The following is a 22,332-nucleotide window of genomic DNA, read 5'->3' as shown; positions in this document are numbered from 1 at the left end:
TTTATACAATGGAGTTCTACTCAGTGGTAAAGAAAAATGAAGTTATGAAATTTGCAGAAAAATGGATGGACCTGGAAAGTATTATACTAAGTGAGGTAACCCAGGCCCAGAAAGCCAAGCGCCACATGTTCTCCCTCATATGTGGATCCTAGCTACAGATGACTGGGCTTCTGCATGGGAATGAAAATACTTAGTAGCAGAGGCCAGTAAGGTAAAAAGGAGACATAAAGGGTAGAGAAAGGAAGGGAGGAGGATACTTAATAGGTTGATATTGTATATACGTAATTACAATGATTGTAATGGGGAGGTAATATGATTGAGAATGGAATTTCAAATGGGAAAGTGTGGGGGTGGGGAGGGAGGGAATTATCATGGGATATATTTTATAATCATGGAAAATGTTAATAAAAATTAAAAAATAATAAATAAATAAAAGAAAGAAACAGAGGGCTTTAGCTTTGTGAGATAAGAAAAGCATTAGTTTGTTTTTTTTAATCTCTTTTATTTCATTAGTTATTTGAGACAAAGAGAGAGGAGTAGGCAGACAGAGAGAAAATGGGTGCACCAGGGCCTCTAGCCACTGCAAATGAACTCCAGATGCATGTTCCACCTTGTGCATCAAGCTTACATGGGTACTGGGGAATTGAACTTGGGTCCTTTGGCTTCTTAGGCAAGAGCCTTAACCACTAAGCCATCTCTCCAGCACACTAGGAGTTCTTGAGTCAGGATGTGCTCTGACTTGATTTTTCATAGACTCATTCTCACTGCTAGGTTGAAAATGGCAGTGGTAAGAGCAGAGCAGGTCTGCAGTCACGATCTCTGGAACAAGACAATTTTCCCAGGAATCTTAGTTCTCTAGGAAGGGAGTAGAGGACTCCCTAAAGGGCCAGAGGTATGGAAAGATCAAATCCTTCTGATATTTGTGACCTGTAGTAAAGTGTAATGATTTAGATTTTTTCTATAGGCCCAAGAATAATTCCTTTACTTAGCCAAGAGAAAACTATTCACTTTGGGGTCTGTCATCCCTAAATTGCCTAGCTATTTTCTGTCTCCTATAATGTCTACATAGCACATACACATTCACGCACATGCAAACACATATCATTGAAGCAAAGTTCCGTGAAATAAATCTCCATATTATATATGATATATTTTTTCTTGTGTTCTTTTTTCAAGGTAGGGTCTCACTCTAGCCCTGGCTTACCTGGAACTCACTCTGTAATTCTAGGCTAGGCTCAAACTAGAGCCCAAGTAACATGCCCTACCTACTTGCTTTATTTTCTGTGCTGAAACTTCTATAAACACAAACACTTTAATTAAAATATTAAATCATTTATAATCAGCATGCATAATCCAACTATACCCAAAATTAAAAATCAGTCATGGTCTTGGTCTGTGTTAAAGCTACTTATTGTCTCAACTTAAGTTTTCAATAAACATATTTCTTTAGAGCAAAAAAAAAAAAAAAAAAGTCATGGATTATTCAGAGGCAAACTGTTTAAGAAAAAGATTTTTTTTTTTTTTTTTTGGTTTTTTGAGGTGGGTTCTTGCTCTAGCTCAGGCTGACCTGGAATTCACTATGTAAAAGTTCTATTCATCTTTAAGGTTCTGAGCAAATATTACTTCCACCTTGTGGCTTTTCTGAACCACCTACAGCCTAGGAAAACTAATTTCTCCCTTATCTGGATCCCTACAGCAGTCAAGGAAAGAGTATTTCTAATTTTTTTTTTTGTTCATTTTTTTTATTTGAGAGCGACAGACATAGAAAGACAGATAGAGGGAGAGAGAGAGAATGGGCGCGCCAGGGCCTCCAGCCACTGCAAACGAACTCCAGATGCGTGCGCCCCCTTGTGCATCTGGCTAACGTGGGACCTGGGGAACCAAGCCTCGAACTGGGGTCCTTAGGCTTCACAGGCAAGCGCTTAACCGCTAACCCATCTCTCCAGCCCTAGGAAAGAGTATTTCTATATTTGTCTATTACATCTTATATTATCTACACTATATCTCATTGAATTACTGGCTATTGATCTTATTATCTCTCCTGCTAGACTGTGAGTTCCTGAAAGTCAGAAGGACTTACTCATTCTTTTTTTTTTTTCATTCTTGTTTTTCTAGTATGTACAGCCAGCACCTGATTGATGCACTGTGAATGCTCACTGCATGGCGAGGAATATGTTAGCCATAATTCTTTGATAATTTGAATTCTAATATGTATTCCATGTGCACACAACCTCATAAGCTTCACAACAAACTGAAATTTGATTAACTTTAAGATTTTTTTTTCTAAGCTGGGCATAGTGGCTCACATCTTTTTGTTTTTTTCAAGTTTCTGAAGCTTTTATTTTACCTTTTTTCGCATGTTTTTTACCCTGCTTTAAAATCATAGCCATAGTAAATTACATATAGAGTGTCCATATAGAAGGTAGAAGAGTTCTTTGACCATGACAATTTAATATGTCACCTTTTTGTAGTTGACCACAGGTCCATTTATTTTGATCCTTTTTAATTTTTAATTTTACTCCTTTTGAACAGGTCTCCTTCGATTTCTTTTTTGGTTTTGACTTGTTTTTTTTTTCTTTTCAAAATTTTTATTAACATTTTCAATGATTATAAAAAACATCCCATGGTAATACCCTCCCTCCCCCACCACACTTTCCCTTTTGAAATTCCATTCTCCATCATATTACCTCCCCATCTCAATCATTGTACTTACATATATACAATACCAACCTATTAAGTACCCTCTTCCCTTCCTTTCTCTTCCCTTTATGTCTCCTTTTTAACTTACTGGCCTCTGCTACTAAGTATTTTCCTTCTCACGCAGAAGCCCAATCATCTGTAGCTAGGATCCACATATGAGGGAGAACATGTGGCGCTTGGCTTTCTGGGCCTGGGTTACCTCACTTACTATAATCCTTTCCAGATCCATCCATTTTTCTGCAAATTTCATAACTTCATTTTTCTTTACTGCTGAGTAGAACTCCATTGTATAAATGTGCCACATCTTCATTATCCACTCATCAGTTGAGGGACATCTAGACTGGTTCCATTTCCCAGCTATTATAAATTGAGCAGCAATAAACATGGTTGAGCATGTACTTCTAAGGAAATGAGATGAGTCCTTAGGATATATGCCTAGGAGTGCTATAGCTGGGTCATATGGTAGATCAATCTTTAGCTGTCTTAGGAACCTCCACACTGATTTTCACAATGGCTGGACCAGATCACATTCCCACCAGCAGTGTAGAAGGATTCCTCTTTTTCCACATCCCCGCCAACATTTATGATCATTTGTTTTCATGATGGTAGCCAATCTGACAGAAGATGGAATCTCAATGTAGTTTTAATCTGCATTTCCCTGATGACTAGTGATGTAGAACACATTTTTAGATGCTTATATGCCATTCATATTTCTTACTTTGAGAGCTCCAAAGCCCATTTTTTGATTGGCTTGTTTGATTCCTTATTATTTAACTTTTTGAGTTCTTTGTACATCCTAGATATTAATACTCTATCAGATACATAGTTGGAGAAGATTTTTTTCCCATTCTGTAGGTTGCCTCTTTTCTTTTTTCACTGTGTCCTTTGCAGTGCAAAATCTTTGTAATTTCATGAGGTCCCAGTGATTAATCAGTGGTTTTGTTGCCTGAACAATTGGGGTTGTATTCAGAACGTCTTTTCCAAGACCAATATGTTGAAGGGTTTCCCCTACTTTTTCCTCTAGCAGTTTCAGAGTTTCAGGTCTGATGTTAAGGTCTTTAATCCATTTGGACTTAATTCCTGTGCATGGAGAGAGAGAAGAATCTATTTTTATCCTTCTACAGATATATAACCAGTTTTCCCAACACCATTTGTTCAAAAGGCTGTCTTTTCTCCAATGAGTATTTTGGGCATTTTTATCGAATATCAGGTGGCTATAGCTACCTGGACTTACATCTGGGTCCTCTATTCTGTTCCACTGATCTACATGTCTGTTTTTGTGCCAGTACCACACTGTTTTTGTTACTATGGCTCTGTAGTATAGGTTAAAATCAGGGATGGTGATACCACCAGCCTTATTTTTGTTGCTCAGTATTATTTTATATATTTGAGGTTTTTTGTGATTCCAAATGAATTTTTGGTTTGTTTTTTCTATTTCCATGAAGAATGCCTTTGGAACTTTGATAGGGATTGCATTAAATGTGTAGATTGCTTTTGGTAAGATTGCCATTTTCACAATATTGATTCTTCCCATCCAGGAACAAGGGATGTTTCTCCACTTTCTAGTGTCTTCTGCAACTTCTTGCTTGAGTGTTTTGAAGTTCTCATTGTAGAGATCCTTTACTTCCTTGGTTAGGTTTATTCCAAGGTACTTTATTTTTTTGGATGCAATTGTAAACGGGAGTGATTCTCTGATTTCATCCTCTCTGTGTCTGTTGTTAGCATATATGAAGGCTACTGATTTCTGTGTATTTATTTTGTATCCTGCTACATTGCTGTAGGTTTTGATCAGCTCTAACAGTTTGCTAGTAGAGTCTTTAGGGTCCTTTATGTATAGAATCATGTCATCTGCAAATAATGATAACTTGATCTCTTCCTTTCCAATTTGTATCCCTTTTATGTGTGTCTCTTGCCTTATTGCTATGGCTAAGACTTCCAAAACTATATTAAATAAAAGTGGGGATAGTGGACACCCTTGTCTTGTTCCTGATTTTAGTGGAAAAGCTTCCAGTTTTTCACCATTTAGTAATATGTTGGCTGTAGGTTTGTCATAAATAGCTTTTATTATATTGAGATATGTTCCTTCTATTCCCAGTCTCTGTAAGACTTTTATCATGAAGGGATGTTGGATTTTATCAAATGCTTTCTCTGCGTCTAATGAGATGATCATGTGATTTTTGTCCTTCAACCCATTTATATAATGTATTACATTTATAGATATGCGTATATTGAACCATCCCTGCATCTCTGGGATAAAGCCTACTTGGTCAGGGTGAATGATCTTTTTGATATATTCTTGTATTCTGTTTGCCAATATTTTGTTGAGAATTTTTGCATCTATGTTCATGAGGGAGATTGGTCTGTAATTTTCTTTTTTTTGTTCTATCTTTGCCTGGTTTTGGTATCAGGGTGATGCTGGCTTCATAGAAGGAGTTTGGTAGAATTCCTTATTTTTCTATTTCCTGGAAAAGCTTAAGAAGCAATGGTGTTAGCTCTTTTTGAAGGTCTGGGAAAATTCAGCAGTGAATCCATCTGGGTCTGGTCTTTTTTTAGTTGGGAGATTATTGATACCTGTCGGATCTCCATGCTTGTTATAGGTCTATTTAAGTGATTAATCTCATCTTGATTTAATTTAGGTAGGTCATATAGATCAAGGAACTCATCCATTTCTTTCAGATTTTCATACTTTGTGGAGTATATGCTTTTAGATAGTAAGGCCCTATGATTTTTTGAATTTCTATGGAATCTGTTGTGATGTTACCTTTTCCATCTCTGATTTTATTAATTTGTGTCTCTTCTCTTTCTTTCGGTCAGATTTGCTAAGGGTTTATCAATCTTGTTTATCCTTTCAAAGAACCAACTCTTTTTTTTTATTAATTCTTTGGATTGTTTTGTTGTTGTTGTTGTTGTTTCTATTTCATTAATTTCTGCCCTAATCTTTATTATTTCTTCCCATCTACTGATTTCTGGTTTGCCTTGTTCTTCTTTTTCCAAGGCTTTAAGGTGAAGCATTAGGTCGTTTACTTGTGACCTTTCTAATGTCTTAATATAGGCACTTAAGGTTATAAATTTACCTCTTAGAACTGCCTTCATTGTGTCCCAGAGATTTTGGTATGTTGTGTTCTCATTATCATTTGACTCTATAAACTTTTTGATTTCCTTCTTGATTTCTTCATTGACCCATTCATCATTTAGTAGTGTATTGGTTTAGTTTCCATGATTTTGTGTATGCTCTATAGCCTTCCTTGCTACTGATTTTCAGTTTAATTCCATTGTGGTCAGATAGAATGCAAGGAATTATTTCAATTTTCCTGAATTTGTTAAGATTTGCTTTGTGTCCTAATATATGGTCTGTTTTAGAGAATGTTCCATATGCTGCTGAAAAGAATGTATATTCTGCAGCTTTTGGATGAAATGTCCTGTATATATCTGTTAGGTCCATTCCTTCTATGACCTCATTTAGTCCAGATGCCTCTCTGTTTATTTTTTCCTGGGATGACCTGTCAATTGATGAGAGTGGGGTGTTAAAGTCACCCACCACCACTGTGTTTGGTGTTATCTGTGACCTTAGTCCTAATAGTGTTTGTTTGATGAATTTGGGAGCCCCATGTTAGGTGCATATATGTTTAGGATTGTAATGTCCTCCTATTGGAGTGTGCACTTGTGGCTCACATCTTTAATCCCAGTATTCAGGAGGCAGAGGTAAGAGGATCACTGTGAGTTTGCGGCCACCCTACTCTGAGACTACATAGTGAATTCCAGGTCAGCCTGGGCTACAGTGAGACCCTACCTCAAAAAAGATGCACACAAAGGTGAAGGAAAAGGAAGAAAAAGAAGAGATGAAGGATGGATTTCTTTAAAATTTAAGAAATGGCTGGGCATGGTGGCTGTTGCAGTCAGGTTCACATTGCTGGCAGAAAACACTCAACCAAGAGCAACTTGTGGGAGAAAAGGGTTTATTATGGCTTACAGACTCGAGGAGAAGCTCCATGTTGGCAGAGGAAAACAATGGCATGAGCAGATGGACATCACCTCTTGGCCAACATCAGGTAGACAACAGGAACAGGACAGTGTGCCAAACACTGGTACCAGGAAGCTGGCTGTAATACCCATAAACATACTGCCTCCAGGAATCTTTAATTCCCAAATTACCATCAGCTGGGGATACCTGAATCAAACCACCACATTCCACCCCTTGCCCCCATAAGCTGGTAACCACCCATTATGTAAAACCCAGTTCATTAAAAGTCCCCAGAGTTTTTATCAATTTTAGTAATGTTCAAACATCTCTGTAGTCCAAGGTTTTTTAACTGAGCCATAATATGAAACAAAAAAAAAAAAAATAATGGCGTGCTCGCTTCGGCAGCACATATACTAAAATTGGAACGATACAGAGAAGATTAGCATGGCCCCTGCGCAAGGATAACACGCAAATTCGTGAAGTGTTCCATATTTTTGCAAAGGAGACCCTAAGAAGCCGAGAGGCAAAATGTCATCATATGCATTCTTTGTGCAAACCTGCCAGGAGGAACACAAGAAGAAGCATCCAGATGCTTCTGTCAACTTCTCAGAGTTCTCTAAGAAGTGCTCAGAGAGGTGGAAGACCATGTCTGCTAAAGAAAAAGGAAAGTTTGAAGACATGGCCAAGGCGGACAAGGCTCATTATGAGAGTGAAATGAAAACCTATATCCCTCCTAAAGGGGTAACAAAAAAGAAGCTCAAGGATCCCAATGCACCCAAGAGGCCTCCTTCGGCCTTCTTCTTGTTCTGTTCTGAATATCGCCCCAAAATCAAAGGAGAACACCCCGGCCTATCCATTGGTGATGTTGCAAAGAAACTGGGAGAGATGTGGAACAATACTGCTGCGGATGACAAGCAGCCTTACAAAAAGAAAGCTGCCAAGCTGAAGGAAAAGTATGAAAAGGATATTGCTGCCTACAGAGCTAAAGGAAAACCTGATGCAGCAAAAAAAGGAGTTGTCAAGGCTGAAAAGAGCAAGAAAAAGAAGGAAGAAGAGGAAGATGAGGAAGATGAAGAGGATGAGGAAGAAGAGGAAGATGAAGAAGATGAGGATGAAGAAGAAGATGATGATGATGAATAAGTTGGTTCTAGCGCAGTTTTTTTTCTTGTCTATAAAGCATTTAACCCCCCTGTACACAACTCACTCCTTTTAAAGAAAAAAATTGAAATGTAAGGCTGTGTAAGATTTGATTTTAAACTGTACAGTGTCTTTTTTTGTATAGTTAACACACTACCGAATGTGTCTTTAGATAGCCCTGTCCTGGTGGTATTTTCAATAGCCACTAACCTTGCCTGGTACAGTATGGGGGTTGTAAATTGGCATGGAAATTTAAAGCAGGTTCTTGTTGGTGCACAGCACAAATTAGTTATATATGGGGACGGTAGTTTCTTTTTCATCTTCAGTTGTCTCTGATGCAGCTTATATGAAATAATTGTTGTTCTGTTAACTGAATACCACTCTGTAATTGCAAAAAAAAATTGCAGCTGTTTTGTTGACATTCTGAATGCTTCTAAGTAAATACAATTTTTTTATTAAAAAAAATATATAATGGCACAGGATAAATATTCACACTGCACAAAATGGTATCAGGCATAGGAAAGAAATATTCAACCAATACAAGATTTAGACAGGACAGACATCAAACTCTGTAGCTCCAAGTCCAAGAACTCTAGTCAGTGACAGTTCTCCAAATCAATTCTGATCCTCCCTCCTCCTCTTCAGCGATATCCTAGTGGCATGTGCCACCACAACTGGCTCTCCAAGTCAATTCTAACCAGTGACAAGTCTCTGGAATTCCAATTTCACCCCTCCAGTTAGGCTATTCACAGTCCTAGAAAACTTCATCCAGTGCCAGAAGCTCTCCTTTGGCAGCCATCCCATAGTCCCGGTACCTCCAATGGGTCTCCACTGCATCCCAAGGTCTCCATAGGGTCTCCATGCAGGTAATCGAACAAGCCTGCTTCATGCTACCCATGGCCATTTCCAAAATACAAAATCATGTTGCATATTCAATGACCCTCCCTTTCCTGCATTTGTTATATTCCATAATAGCATGTAGGCTGCCAATTTGTTGATCCAGGGGGAATAAGCAGACTTTGAAGACCAGGACACTGCTTCAGCATTCAGACACTTCATAAGCCTCTGCATTCTTTTGGTTGTCCCAAGGGGCATGTCAGCTGGTCCCTCTCAAAGGTTATATCTCTCATACAATTTCAGCAGAACAGGCAGAAGTTTGGGCCCACAGATTTCATTTCTGTGCCATATCCTTCTGATCACACCAGTCCATTTCTACACAATGCAACCCTGTACAACTTCTCAGGAATCAGGCATAAGAGCAAGCCTTTCACACAAACTGCTTCTATCCTAGTCCAGATAAAGCTCTTTTTCACCCTCATAAGCCAGACCTCACAGTCCATAGTTCTTACTGCATTCAGATATTTCAATTCTGATCAGAATGGTTCATCAAGCTGTACTTACAACACTGTAAGGCATCTCTTAGGCCAAGACTTCAAATTCGTCCACATTCCTCCTACAAAACAGTTCCAAAGGGCCAAAAGTCACACAGTTACATTTCTATCAGCAGTGATTCCACTTCTCAGTACCAACTTTATTACTGCAGTCAAGTTTGCATTGCTGGCAGAAATCACCTGACAAGAGCAGTTGTGGAACAAAATGGGCTTATTTTGGCTTACAGACTCAAGGGGAAGCTCCATGATGGCAGGGAAAAACAATGGCATGAGCTGAGGGTGGAATTATCTGGCCAACATCACATATACAACACCAACAGGAGAGTGTGCCAAACACTGGCAAGAAGAAGTTGGCTATAATTCCCATAAGCCCACCCCCAACAATACACTGCCTCCAGGAGGCTTTCATTCCCTCTCTGCCATCAGCTGGTGACCTAACTTTCAGATCACATAAGTTTTGGAGGCCACCTGGGTCAAACCTCTGCAGTGGCACATGCCTTTAATGCCACACTTGGGAGGCAGAGGTAGGATTACTATGAGTTCAAGGTCACCCTGAGACTACATAGTGAGTTCCAAGTCAGTTTAGGCTAGAGTGAAACCCTTCATTAAAAAAAAAAAAAAAGAAAAGAAAAAAAATGGATCACAGAAAGAAGAGGCTGGGGAGATGGTTCAGGGGATAAAAGTGCTCAGTGCCCAAGCATGAGAACCTAAGTTCAACCCTCAATACCTACATAAAGAGCAGGGAATGCCCTGCATAGGTGGAACCCCACTTTTGGGTAGAGTGGAGAGAGGAAGATCACTGAGGCTCCCCATAGTCAGCCAGTCTAATTGAAAAATGATGAGTCCCAGGTCCAGTGAGAGAAAAAAAAGCAAGGATACCTGATGCCCTCCTCTAACCTCCACATGCATGTGCATGGGGTGCACATATCTGCACACACACACACACACACACACACACAAAGACAAGTGAAGAACATTTTAAAATTTGAATCTGAGGAGATGGCTCAGTGGGGAAACTGCTTGTCCCACAAGCACGAGGACCTGAGTTCAGGATCCCAGCACCCATGCAAAGGCCAGGCATGTATTATCAGGGCTGGGGAAGCTGAGGCAGGAGGTTCCTGGAGCTTGCTGGCTAGCTTGTTGTGGTGGTTTGAATGTGAATGTATGTGTCACCCCCTCATTGTCATAGATTTTTGTTGTTGTTTTTTTGAGGTAGGGTCTCCTTCTAGCCCAGGCTGACCTGGAATTCACTATGGAGTCTCAGGGTGGATTTGAACTTATGGTGATCCTCCTACCTCTGCCTCCCACATGCTGGGATTAAAGGTGTGTGCCACCATGCCCAGCACCATAGATATTTTTGATTAAGGTTAAGCTTTTTGCTTGTCTCCAGCAGCCTGCTGGAGGAGGTGTCACTGGAGGTGGATCCTGGGGTCCAACTCTAAGGTGTTTTGGGAGGAAGATCTTGATTCCAGCCCAAAAGTGAGGGGAAAACATTTTGAGCTCCTATGTTTTGTGTTTGCTTGCTGCAGTTGTTTCTGCTTGGATGTATGGAAGCAGCTTCTTTTGTCATTGATGGAACTTCCCCTAGATCTGTAATCCTGAAATAAACCCATTCCTCCCATAAACTGTGTCTGGTTGGATGCTCGTCCCAGCAACATGGAGCTGACTACATAGGCTAGCTGCATTGGTGATCTCCAGATTCAGTGGGAGACCCTGTCTCAAAAAATAAGGAGGAGGACCTGGAAAGATGATCCAGTAGTTAAAGGTGCTTACTTTCAAAGCTTGCTGGTCCAGGGTTCAATTCCCCAGACACGCACATAAAGCTGAACAGGCATTTGACTTCAGCAGCAAGAAACCCGGGTGCATCTATCCATACACATGTGCAAGTGCAGCTTAATAAATAATAAGGTGGGGGTTGGAGAGATGGCTCAGCAGGTAAGGTGTTTACTTTCAAAGCTTAATGACCCAGGTTCAACTCCCTATTGCCTATGTAAATCCAGACACACAAAGTGCGAGACCCCACCTCAAAACAAACAAACAAACAAAAAAGATAAATCTTGATTTTCCTATAATTAAACTTGAGGAAAGGGGCTAAAAAATGTAAATTCTCACCAGAATTATACTAAACCTAAGAGCAGTTGTAGACCTTTTTCCTAATTACGGAGGAGGAACTTGTATGTGCTTTCAAGATTTCACTTCTTTTCTCCCCTGGTGTTGGGAGATAATAATTCACGTTTTTCTCGCTCTTCTGTAATCCCGAAAGCACTGGGGAAGAAACCGCGGTGGCAAGCATTAGGAGCGACCAGAACGAATTCTGCAAATTTACTGCACTCTGCTTAGGTCCAGGGAGGAGCCATGCAGCAAGAAGCCTGGGATGCCACAAACCCATCAAGAGGAAGCCAAGGCGCAGAGCAAAGGTCTGCCAGACTTCTGACATCAAAACCTTCACCTACCTGCTAGACCCCCACCCCCCTCCCCAGGGAGAAAATGACTCTCACTTTTCATTGGCCGGCCCTTCTGCAGCTGAGACCTTCTCTGCTCTTCATTGGCTGCTGCTGGCGTCACGTCCCTCGGCCACACCCACTTTCCCGTGGATGCCCACCAGTGAGCTCTGGAGAGTTACCGCGGTCCGGAGCAGGCGCCCAGGCCCCGCCCCGGCCGGCCCCACCCTCCTCCCCAGCGGGCGGGGCCCAGGCGGCGGCCACGGCGGCTGGAAGCGGGCGGGCGGGCGCCAGGGCGGTGCTGAAGGGACAGTTCCCTCCGCGGCACTTGCCCCTGTCTGGGCGGGAGCGATGGAGACCATCTGGATCTACCAGTTCCGCCTAATAGTGATTGGGGACTCCACCGTGGGCAAGTCGTGCCTCCTGCACCGCTTCACCCAGGGCCGCTTCCCGGGGCTGCACTCCCCCGCCTGCGACCCCACGGTTGGCGTGGACTTCTTCTCCCGCCTGCTGGAGATCGAGCCGGGCAAGAGGATCAAGCTGCAGCTCTGGGATACGGCGGGACAGGAGCGCTTCAGGTAAGGGCCTCGGGGTCCGGGGCCGGGGAGGCTCGGCCCTTCCTTCCGCAAAGTGCTAGCGCTCCGTTCTCTCTTCCCCTTTGCCCCTCCTCTTCCAGGGACGACTTCCTCCTCCGCAATTGCTCTCTCTGTCTCTCTCTGTCTCTCTCTCTCTCTCTCTTTGGCGCCCATTTTTCTGCGACCCCTCTGCGGGTCTCCTCTCCCCCACCCCGCTACCCACTCTGTCTCCATTCTTTCTGCTCTTCCTCCTTCCTCCCCCGCAAACTCTGCGGCGCGCACCCCTGCCCCTTTCCAGACGTAACCTAGAGGCTCCTCCTTGATCCCACCCCGGAGAAGTGCTAAGTGGGTTCCTGGATCTGTGACAGATCCGTTTCCAGCCTGCAGAGCTGAGCCCAGGCCACGGCCCGAGCTCCCTGGGCACGGCTCACCGTCATGTTTTATTTGTCTGATACCTCACAGCACGGAGTGTGGCCATCAGAAAATACTGGGCCATGACCCTTGGGATGCGACACTGGGTCACGGATACAGCTGAGTTGTGTGCGTAAGTGTTTAGAGGGCTGGGTTGCCTCTAAAAGTTTGTCGTCGTTGATGTGAGAGAAAAAAAAAGGTAATGAGATTTGCCAAGAACTTTTTCCCTCTATTTCACTTAAGATTGGTGTAAACGATCCAGTGTATTAACAGAACATCAAATTCATTTCTAAATAAAGAGGGACTCAAGTAAATAGTCTTAAGTGTTCACCAAGCACCTGAAGGATTTCACAAAGGGGACTCACATTATGGAAAGAAAAAGTAACTCAGTTGGGTGTGGTGGCTCTCGCCTTTCATCTCAGCCCTTGGGAGACAGAGGTAGGAGGATCGCTGTGAGTTCAAGGCCACCCTGAGACTACATAGTGAATTCCAGGTCAGCTTGGGCTAGAGTGAGACCCTACCTCGAAAAAAAAAAAAAAAAGTAACTGAAATCCTATGAATTTCATGGATATTTGAAGTTGGAACAAATTTAAAGCATATTTTCAATGTCCAGGAGGCTTTATTTTAGAGGAAGAGAAGAAAGCTGATATATTGCAATGTGTTGTTTCTTAAGAATCATATGATCAGTGGGAACTCATTTAAGAAAGCATTGTGCATCCCTCAGCAAGTACTCTTCTTATGAAACACAGCACTCCATGAGGGAACTTCCCAAACATGGCTTCCCAGCACCCCCAAGGCGGGGTCCACTGCCAATGAGATCAGCCTACATCTGCAAAAATGTCCAGCGTTCAAAGTTTTGGCTTTGATTCCCTGCTCTGACACTGATTCATAGAGATAATAAGGAACTGCTTAGCTTGCTCATACATTCATTTTCTTATGCATGAAGTGGAAAGACGGAAAGGCCAGCCTTCAGAGAAGTGTGAAAGGTTACTGATTTAATTTAGGCAACACTTAGCATTCCCTGAAGAGATTTTTCTTTGTCTTTGCTATAGCGTCTTTTAATTGAAATATTTTTTTTCAGACTTGTCATTCCTCATCTGTAAAATGAAGGCATCGTAATGAGCTCAAAGATTCCTTCCTTTTTAACCATTCTGAGGTTGACTGCAGATTCTTTCATCTCATCTCAGTTAGGGATGAACTTTGAGATATTTCAGGGTCAGAGAGAAAAGCATTTGCTAGTAGCTCTTGCTCTGCTCACTAAAGTGAACAGGGCAATATGTATATTTTTTGTACCTTTAACTTTTAGCAACTGCTGGGAATTGCAAACAAAAGAAGCATGGGTAGTAAAACCTTATTGTGCCTAATCATTTGCTCAAAAGTAGCCCCTCACCCTATTGTCAGGAAAGTAAAAGAAGCCTGGTGCACACACCTTTACTCCCAGCACTTGGGAAGCAGAGGTAGGAGGATTGCTTTGAGTTCAAGACCACCCTGAGACTACATAGTGAATTCCAGATCAGCCTGGGCTAGAGTGAGACCCTACCTTTAAAAAAAAAGGGGGGGGGCTTGAAAGATGGTTTAGCTGTAATTCTCCAGGACCCATGTAAGCCAGATGCACAAGGGGGTGCATGCATCTAAAGTTTGCTTGCAGTGGCTAGAGGCCCTGGCATGCCCATTCTTTCTCTCTTTCTCTCTCTCTCTCTCTGTTTCTTTCTCTCTCTCAAATAAATAAATAAATAAAATTTAAAAACAAATAAATAAAAGAAGAAAGTAAATTGTGATTCACTTTATATACATTATTAAAATCACACAGTAATCCCTCCATAATAATGCAAGGACATTTCAGGACTGTGGACTGACAGTGAGTCATACTTTGCCCATTACCAATGACATATTCATAAGGACATGCATATTTCAGTAGCTACTTCCACATCTTGCCTTTCTAACATTTAGCAGAATGTTTCACCATAAAATTGCATGAGTGCTATTAAATAATGTTGCATCTTGTAGAAAATATACATAATGTACTTTTCATTATAAATATTCTTGCATATTGTGTTACATTGATAACTGAAGATATTTGCCTGTCATCATAATCATACCATGAGGGACTTGTGAAAAATATTGTATTTGGAGGCTTATTAGTGACTGACATAAACCCCCCCAAAAGCTACTTTAAACAGTTTGTGGGGTAGTTTGAAAGCATATACAAGTATGTGGTAGAACAATAAAAAAATGAAGTGGTGCCTGTGAAGCCTAAGAACCCGGGTTCGAGGCTCGATTCCCCAGGACCCACATTAGCCAGATGCACAAGGAGGCGCATGCGTCTGGAGTTCATTTGCAGTGGCTGGAGGCCCTGATGTGCCCATTCTCTCTCTCTCTCTCTCTCTTTCTGTGTGCCTCTTTCTCTCTCAAATAAATAAACAAAAAAAATTTGTAAATGAAGCGGATAATTATGTTTACAATTAGCCTTAGTTTTCAGTGTTTACCACCCTAGTAGATGACAATTACTTGCATAACATGAAATGGAACAAAATCAGATGGGTGTGGCAGCATAGGTCTATGATCCCCACACTCAGACTGAAACAGGAGGATCATGAGTTCAAGGCCAGCTGGAGCAACATAACAAAACTGTGTCTCAAAAAAAGAACAAGGGACTGGAGAGATGGCTTAGCCGTTAAAGCACTTGCCTGCAAAGCCAAAGGACCTAGGTTTGATTCCCCAGGACCCATGTAAGCCAGATGCACAAGGTGGTGCATGCATCTGGAGTTTGTTTGCAGTGGCTGGAAGCCCTGTCAGGCCCATTCTTTCTGTGTGTCTGACTGTCTCTCTCTCTCTGCCTCTTTCCCTCTCTTAAATAAATAAATAAAAATAAAGAACAAAATCAGCCAGGCATGGTGGTGCATGCCTTTAATCCCAGCACTTGGGAGGCAGTGGTAGGAGGATTGCTGTGAGTTTGAGACCACCCTGAGACTACATTCTAGGTCAGCCTGGGCTAGAGTGAGACCCTACCTCAAAGAAAAAAGCGGGTAGCTGGAGGGATGGCTTAGCTGTTAAGGCATTTGCCTGCAAAGCCACAGGACCCAGGTTCAATTCCCCAGGAACCATGTTAGCCAGATGCACAAAGGGGTGCACACATCTGGAGTTCATTTGCAGTGGCTGGAAGCCATGGCATGCCCATTCTCTCTCTTTCTTTGTCAAATAAATAAATAAAAATAAAATATTTTTAGAAAGAATAAAACCAAAAAGTAACAGATGTTTAGAAAAATATATGGAAACATACTATAAACTGTAATTAACACTAAGATGATAAGCTTTTGTTATTTTATTTATTTATTTTTGTTTTTGAGACAGAGTGTCATTCTAGCTCAGGCTGACCTGGAATTCACTATGTAGTCTCAGGGTGGCCTCAAACTCATGGCAATTCCCCTACCTGCCTCCCAAGTGCTGAGATTAAAGGCGTGTGCCATCATGCCCAGCTCTGCTTTTTTTTTTTTTTTTTAGTTTTTCAAGGTAGGGCTTCATTTTAGTCCAGGCTGACCTGGAATTCACTATGTAGTCTCGGGGTGACTTCAAACTCACAGTGATACTTCTACCTCTGCCTCCCAAGAGCTGGGATTAAAGGCATGCATGCGCCACCAAGGCTGGCTCACTTTTGTTATTTTAAAATGTTTATTTATTCATTTGCAAGCAGAGACAGAGAAGAGTGAGAGAGGGAGAGAGAATGAGCATGCCAGAGACTATATAGCCACTGCACATGAATTCCAGCTGTATGCGCCACTTTGTGCTTCCGGCTTTACATGGGTACTGGGGAATCAAAATTGGATCCTTAGGCTTTGCAGGCAGGCACCTTAACCACTAAGCCAACTCTCCAGCCCCAAGCTTTTATTAGTAATGCTATATTTTGGTGGAGAAAAATATCAAATTTCTGTATTAAAGAAACTCAAACTGGAAAGATGGCTCAGCCCGTAATGAACTTGCCTGCAAAGCCTAATGACTAGAGTTCAATTCCCCAGTACCCATGTAAGCCAGATGCACAAAGTGATATATTCATCTGGAGTTCATTTGCAGTGGCTAGAGACCTTGGCATGCCCATACTGTCTTTCTCTGTATATATCTCTCTGCTTGCAAATAAATAAATAATTTTGTTTTGTTTTTATTGAAGTAGGGTCTTGCTCTAGCTCAGGCTGACCTGGAATTCACTATGTAGTCTCAGGGAGGCCTTAAACTCATGGTCTTCCTACCTCTGCCTCCTGAGTGCTGGGATTAAAGGTATGTGCCACCACACCTGGGTAATAAAATATTTTTTAAAGACTAGCCAGATATGGTACATGCCTTTAATCCTAGCACATGGGAGGCTGGAGTAGGCAAATCACCATGAGTTCAAAGCCAACCTAGGCTATAGATTGAGTTCTGTGTCAGCCTGGACTAGAGTGAGAACCTGCTTCACATGAACAAGAAAACCTTCAAAATAGTGGTACCTTCATTAAAGAGAGAAGATTATTACTCATTTTCCAGGAATCTCAAAGTGAGTGGAGGGGTCCATGTTGATAGAGTGGTTTTATTCCAGGCCATCATTCAAGTTCCTTCTCTCTTAGTTTCCTGCCCTCCCTGGACATTTGCATGCACAAAAAGTGGGTTGCAGAGCTAGAGATAGGGTTTAATGGTTAAGGCATGTGGCAAAGCCAAAGGGCCCAGGTTCGATTCCCCAGGACCCATGTAAGCCAGATGCATAATGGGGCATATGTGCCTGGAGTTTGTTTGCAGTGGACCCCCCCCTCTCTCTCTCTCAAATAAATAAATAAAAATAAAAGTGGTTTTTTTTTTTTAATTGGGTTGCAGGCACACTGATGTCAGCTCAGTGGAGGGGGAAAGAGTGGAAAACCAAAGCATGTTCCTTTCAACCAGATGAATCACTGATACAGATCTCTTTGGCTGTCAGTTCATTAGGAAGACCTAGTTACGTTAGTCTTCTCATATATGAAGTAGAAAGATGGGAAGGCATCGATTCAATTGTACAATACTTAGAACTTTCTTGTCCTTTTCAAAGGAAGGGCGACCATGTGTCTAGGAGGTAGAGGAAATGAATTTGACATTGTGAATGTTTGGAGAAACCAGCATTTGTTCCCCCTTTTACAATTCTTACTCATCATAGTGGGAAAGTTTAGCAGAAAGGAAATAAGATAATGTTCAATACAGTGTTAATAAGGATAAATACATGAGGATGGCTAGAAATATGAAAGCATTAAGTATAAAAATAGAAATTTTGAAACTATCCCACAAAGAGTATTTGAATTAACATAAGCAGCTGTGGTTTGCCCTTCAAGGGTTCGTTTGTTGGAGCCACAACTTCCTACCAGTTCTCACCATTTCCACCAGTACCAATATTAAGAAGTGGTAAGGGCCAGGTGTGGTGGCACATGCCTTTAATCCCAGCACTCGGGAGGCAGAGGTAGGAGGATCACCGCGAGTTCAAGGCCACCCTGAGACTGCATAGTGAATTCCAAGTCAGCCTGGGCTAGAGTGAGACCCTACCTCCAAAAAAAAAAGAAGTGGTGAGGGCTGGAGAGATGGCTCAGTGATTGAGGCACTTACCTGCAAAGCCCAAGGACCCATGTTCAGTACCCCAGTACCCCTTAATGCCAGATGTACAACGTGTCACATATGTCTGGAATTCATTTGCAGTGGCTAGAGGCCCTGACATGTCCATTCTCTTTCTCTCTCTCTCTAATAAATAAATAAAATATTTTTTAAAACTAGTGAGCTGGTCATGGTGGTGCACACCTTTAATCACAGCACTTGGGAGGTACAGGTGGGAGAATCACTGTGGGACCCTTAAGAGGTGGGTCCTAGAATAATGTATTGCATTATTGGGGGCATCACTCATGGGAGAGATTAAGTAGTGCCTCGTGATACCCTGGTTAGTTTCATGAGAACTCTTACAAGAGTAAGCCTCCTTGGAGGGTGGGATAACCCTGAAACTGGGATTTACCCACCTGTGATTTTGTGTCTGATCTTGACATGTTCATGAATTTGGTTTGCAAGTATTTTATTGAGAATCTTTGTATCTATGTTCATCAAAGAGATTATTCTATAATTTTGGCTTTTTGTTCTGTCTTTACCTGGTTTTAGTACCAGAGTTGTACTGGCTTCATAGGAGTTTGAAAATATTTCTTCCCTTTCTATTTTATAGAGTAATTGGAGTATGGGTTTTAGTTCTTCCTTAAATGTCTGGCAGAATTCTGTAGTGAATCAAATTTTTGTTGATGTGAGGAGATTTTCTATTACAGCTTCAATATCATTGTCTGTCATATGTATATTTAAATTATTGCTCTCAACTTGACATAATTTTGGTAGGTCATGTGCATCTAGGAATTTATCCATTTTGTTTCTTTTTAACCTTTTGTTGTTGTTGTTTTGTTTTGTTTTTTGAGGTAGGTTCTCACACTAGCCCAAGCTGACCTGGAATTCACTATGTAGTCTTAGAGTGGCCTCGAGCTCATAGCAATTCTCCTACCTCTGCCTCCTAAGTGCTGGGATTAAAGGCATGCGCTACCACACCTGGCTACTTTTAACCTTTTGTATTGACAACGTCCATAATCATAAACAATAAACCATGATAATTTCCTCCTTTTCCCCAATTTCATCTTCACAGGTCCACTCTCCATCATATCCCCTACCTCTCTCAATTAGTCTTTTATTTTGATGTCATCATCTTTTCCTCCTATTATGAGGGTCCTGTGTAGGTAATGCCAGGCATTGTGAGATCATGGATATCGAGGCCATTTTGTGTCTGGAAGACTGCATTGTAAGGAGTCCAACCCTTCCTTTGATGCTTACATTCTTTCTTCGTTTTATCGTATTTTATTTATTTATTTGCAAGCAGAGAGACAGACAGAAAGAAAGGAGACAGACAGAGAGAATGGGCACGCCAGGACCTCTAGCCACTGCAAATGAACTCTAGACACATGCATCCCCTTGTAAATCTGGCTTACATGGGTACCGGGGAATTGAACCTGGGTCCCTTGGCTTTGCAGGCAAGCACCTTAACTGCTAAGCCATCTCTCCAACCTCATTGACTCTTACATTCTTTCAACTACCTCTTCTACAATGGATCCTGATCCTGGAAGGTGTAATAGAAATATTTCAGGGCTGAACACTCCTCTGTCACTTCTCAGCAACATGGTGTCTGTTGAGTCATCCCAGTGGTCACCATTATCTGAAAAGAGAAACTTCTCTAACCAAAAGTGAGAGTAGCATTAATATATGGGTATGAACATTAATAAAAGTGCTTGCAAGCAGTTTGGTTAAGCATAGTATATGCATTTAGCCAAACATCAGCAGGTGTTACACCCCTAGGGCTCGTGACCTCCCCTACCAGAAGCTTTTGACTAGGTTTTTAGTACTGGTCATGTCTTCCCTCCCATGGAGCAGGCTTCCAGTCCAAATAGAAAGTGGTTTCTTTCCTCCATACAGATATGCCATTATTGCACCTGTTGGGTCATTTGGCCTGACTGTGCAGACTTAAGGCTTGCAGTGTCCACTCCTGTGTATCACTGCTGATGACTTCTCTCCCATAGGGCTCATGCAGCATAGCTCTTTCCAGCTTTTTGTCAGCTGATATACACGGAGGAGGTTTTCTGCTCAGCTCCAGCTTGATTTCTCAGTGTCCTTGCAGCACAAGCATGTGCAATCTTCAGCAATAGAGTCTTACCATCAATTTCTGGTGGGAAACCAAGAGCCATGGCAATAACCTGTAGTGTTTGGGAGGTATCAGGAACCTCCCTGGCCAAGAACTCATTGGAAGGTATCCCGTCCCTTGCATTGAAATTTTTCTAGTAACAATGTATGGCTTCTAAATGCACTATTATTCCAAAAAATAGGTTTCCTTATGGCTTATTCATAACATCTTAAATTTTGATTCACCCTTCCCCTACCCTTCCTTTACTCAATTCCTTCCCCTAACCTCACTTAGGCCATTCCACCCCCAGTAATCGCTTCATCTACTTACATATATATGTAACAACATTTCTTTAAGTCCTCCCCTCTCCTCCCTGCCTTTCTAGCTCACTGGCCTCTGCTGCAAATTTTTACTCCAACTCACATACAGGTCTAAACATTTGTAGCTAGGATCCACATAAAAGAGAGAACATATGGCGTTTGGCTTTCTGGGCCTAGATTGCCTCACTAAGTATAATCCTTTCCAGATCCATCCATTTCCCTGAAAATTTCATAATTTCATTTTTCTTTACTGCTGAATAGAACTCCATTGTGTAAATGTACCACATCTTCATTATCCACTCAGCAGTTGAGGGACATCTAGGCTGGTTCCATTTCCTAACTATTGTGAAAAGAGCGGCAATAAACATGGATGAGCAAGTATCTCTAAGGTAGTGAGACGAATCCTTAGGATATATGCCTAGGAGTGATATAGCTGGGTCATATGGTAAATCTGTTTTTAGCTGTCTCAGGAACCTCCACATTGCTTTCCACAATGGGTGTACCAGATTACATTCCCACCAACAGTGTATAAGGGTTCTTCCTTTTCTACATTCTTGCCAGTATTTATTGTTATTTGTTTTCTTGATGCTAGCTATTTTGACAGGAGTGAGATGGAATCTCAAAGTTGTTTTGATTTTCATTTCCTTGATGGCTAAGGATATAGAACATTTTTTAGATGTTTATATGCCATCTGTGTTTCTTCTTTTTTAAAAAAATTGTTTATTTTTTATTTATTTATTTGAGAGTGACAGAGAGAGAGAGAGAGAGAGAGAGAGAGAGAAAGGCAGATAGTAGAGAGAGAATGGGCATGCCAGGGCCTCCAACTACTGCAAATGAACTCTATATGCATGCGCCATCTTGTGTACCTGGCTTACGTGGGTCCTGGGGAATCGAGCCTCGAACTGGGGTCCTTAGGTTTCACAGGCAAGTGCCTAACCACTAAGCAATCTCAACAGCCCTGTATTTCTTCTTTTGAAAACTCTCTATTTTATTTAAAAGAAAATTCCAACTTCTTGTTTTTATATATTATCTTTGATTTTATATATTATATACATATATGTATATGTTATACATATATATACATATATATGTTGTATACATATATATGTATAAAATATATAAATTAACACATAAAATACATATAAATGTATATATTTATGTATGTATGTATGTGTGTGTGTTGGTTTATATTTCATTAACTTCTGCCCTGATCTTAATTATCTCTTCCCATCTACGGTCTTGGGTTTTGGTTTGTTCTTATTGCTTCAAGGACTTATGGTGTGTCATTAAGCTATTTGAGATCTTTAGATCTTTTTGCTGTTTTTCTTTTTGGTTTTTTGTTTTTTGTTTCGTTTTGTTTTGTTTTGTTTTTGAGGCAAAGTGAGACTGTGCATCACTGTAACCCAGGCTAATTGAAACTCACTCTGTAGTCCTAAGCTGACCTCAAATTCACAACAATCCTCCTACCTCAGCCTCCTGAGTGCTGGGACTAAAGGCATGCACCACCACTTCCATTGTGATCTTTCTGATTATTTTTTTCCAAGGTCAGGTTTTGCTCTAGCCCACGCTGACCTAGAATTCACTATGCAGTCTCAGGGTGGCCTCAAACTCAAGGTGATCCTCCTGAGGTGATCCTACCTCTGTCTCCTGAGTGCTGAGTGTATGCCACTATACCCAGCCTAATTTTTTTTGCAGAGGAAGGGGTTCAAGGTAGCATC

At 41.4% G+C, this 22,332-nt stretch overlaps 2 protein-coding genes and 1 non-coding gene across 3 annotated transcripts in view; all 3 read left to right on the top strand.

The window, feature by feature from the left end:
• Positions 1 to 7,050: 7,050 nt before the first annotated feature.
• LOC123459617 lies at positions 7,051 to 7,157 on the top strand. The gene has a single exon (XR_006636376.1). It is a non-coding gene; the product is annotated as a U6 spliceosomal RNA (small nuclear RNA).
• Positions 7,158 to 7,162: 5 nt separating this feature from the next.
• On the top strand, positions 7,163 to 8,246 carry LOC123459373 (high mobility group protein B1-like). Its single transcript, XM_045145793.1, has one exon. The coding sequence runs from the start codon at positions 7,190 to 7,192 to the stop codon at positions 7,799 to 7,801; it is 612 nt and encodes a 203-aa protein (XP_045001728.1). The 5' UTR covers positions 7,163 to 7,189; the 3' UTR covers positions 7,802 to 8,246.
• Positions 8,247 to 11,942: 3,696 nt separating this feature from the next.
• Rab39a (RAB39A, member RAS oncogene family) overlaps positions 11,943 to 22,332 on the top strand; it is a 31,603-nt gene continuing 21,213 nt past the window's right edge. The window contains exon 1 of the mRNA XM_004652948.2: positions 11,943 to 12,208. Coding sequence (XP_004653005.1) covers positions 11,982 to 12,208 — 227 coding nt within the window. The 5' untranslated portion in view covers positions 11,943 to 11,981. The remainder of the gene's footprint in view (positions 12,209 to 22,332) is intronic.

The sequence above is a fragment of the Jaculus jaculus genome, chromosome 3 (genome assembly GCF_020740685.1).
Source record: "Jaculus jaculus isolate mJacJac1 chromosome 3, mJacJac1.mat.Y.cur, whole genome shotgun sequence".
In the NCBI taxonomy this organism is placed as follows: Eukaryota; Metazoa; Chordata; class Mammalia; order Rodentia; family Dipodidae; genus Jaculus; species Jaculus jaculus.
The sequence above is the reverse complement of the archived record's forward strand: the minus strand, read 5'-3'. Positions and strand labels throughout refer to the sequence as shown.

Excerpts from the sequence above, each read along its gene's own strand:
- LOC123459373 (XM_045145793.1), top strand. The coding sequence starts at position 7,190 with ATGTCATCATATGCATTCTTTGTGCAAACCTGCCAGGAGGAACACAAG.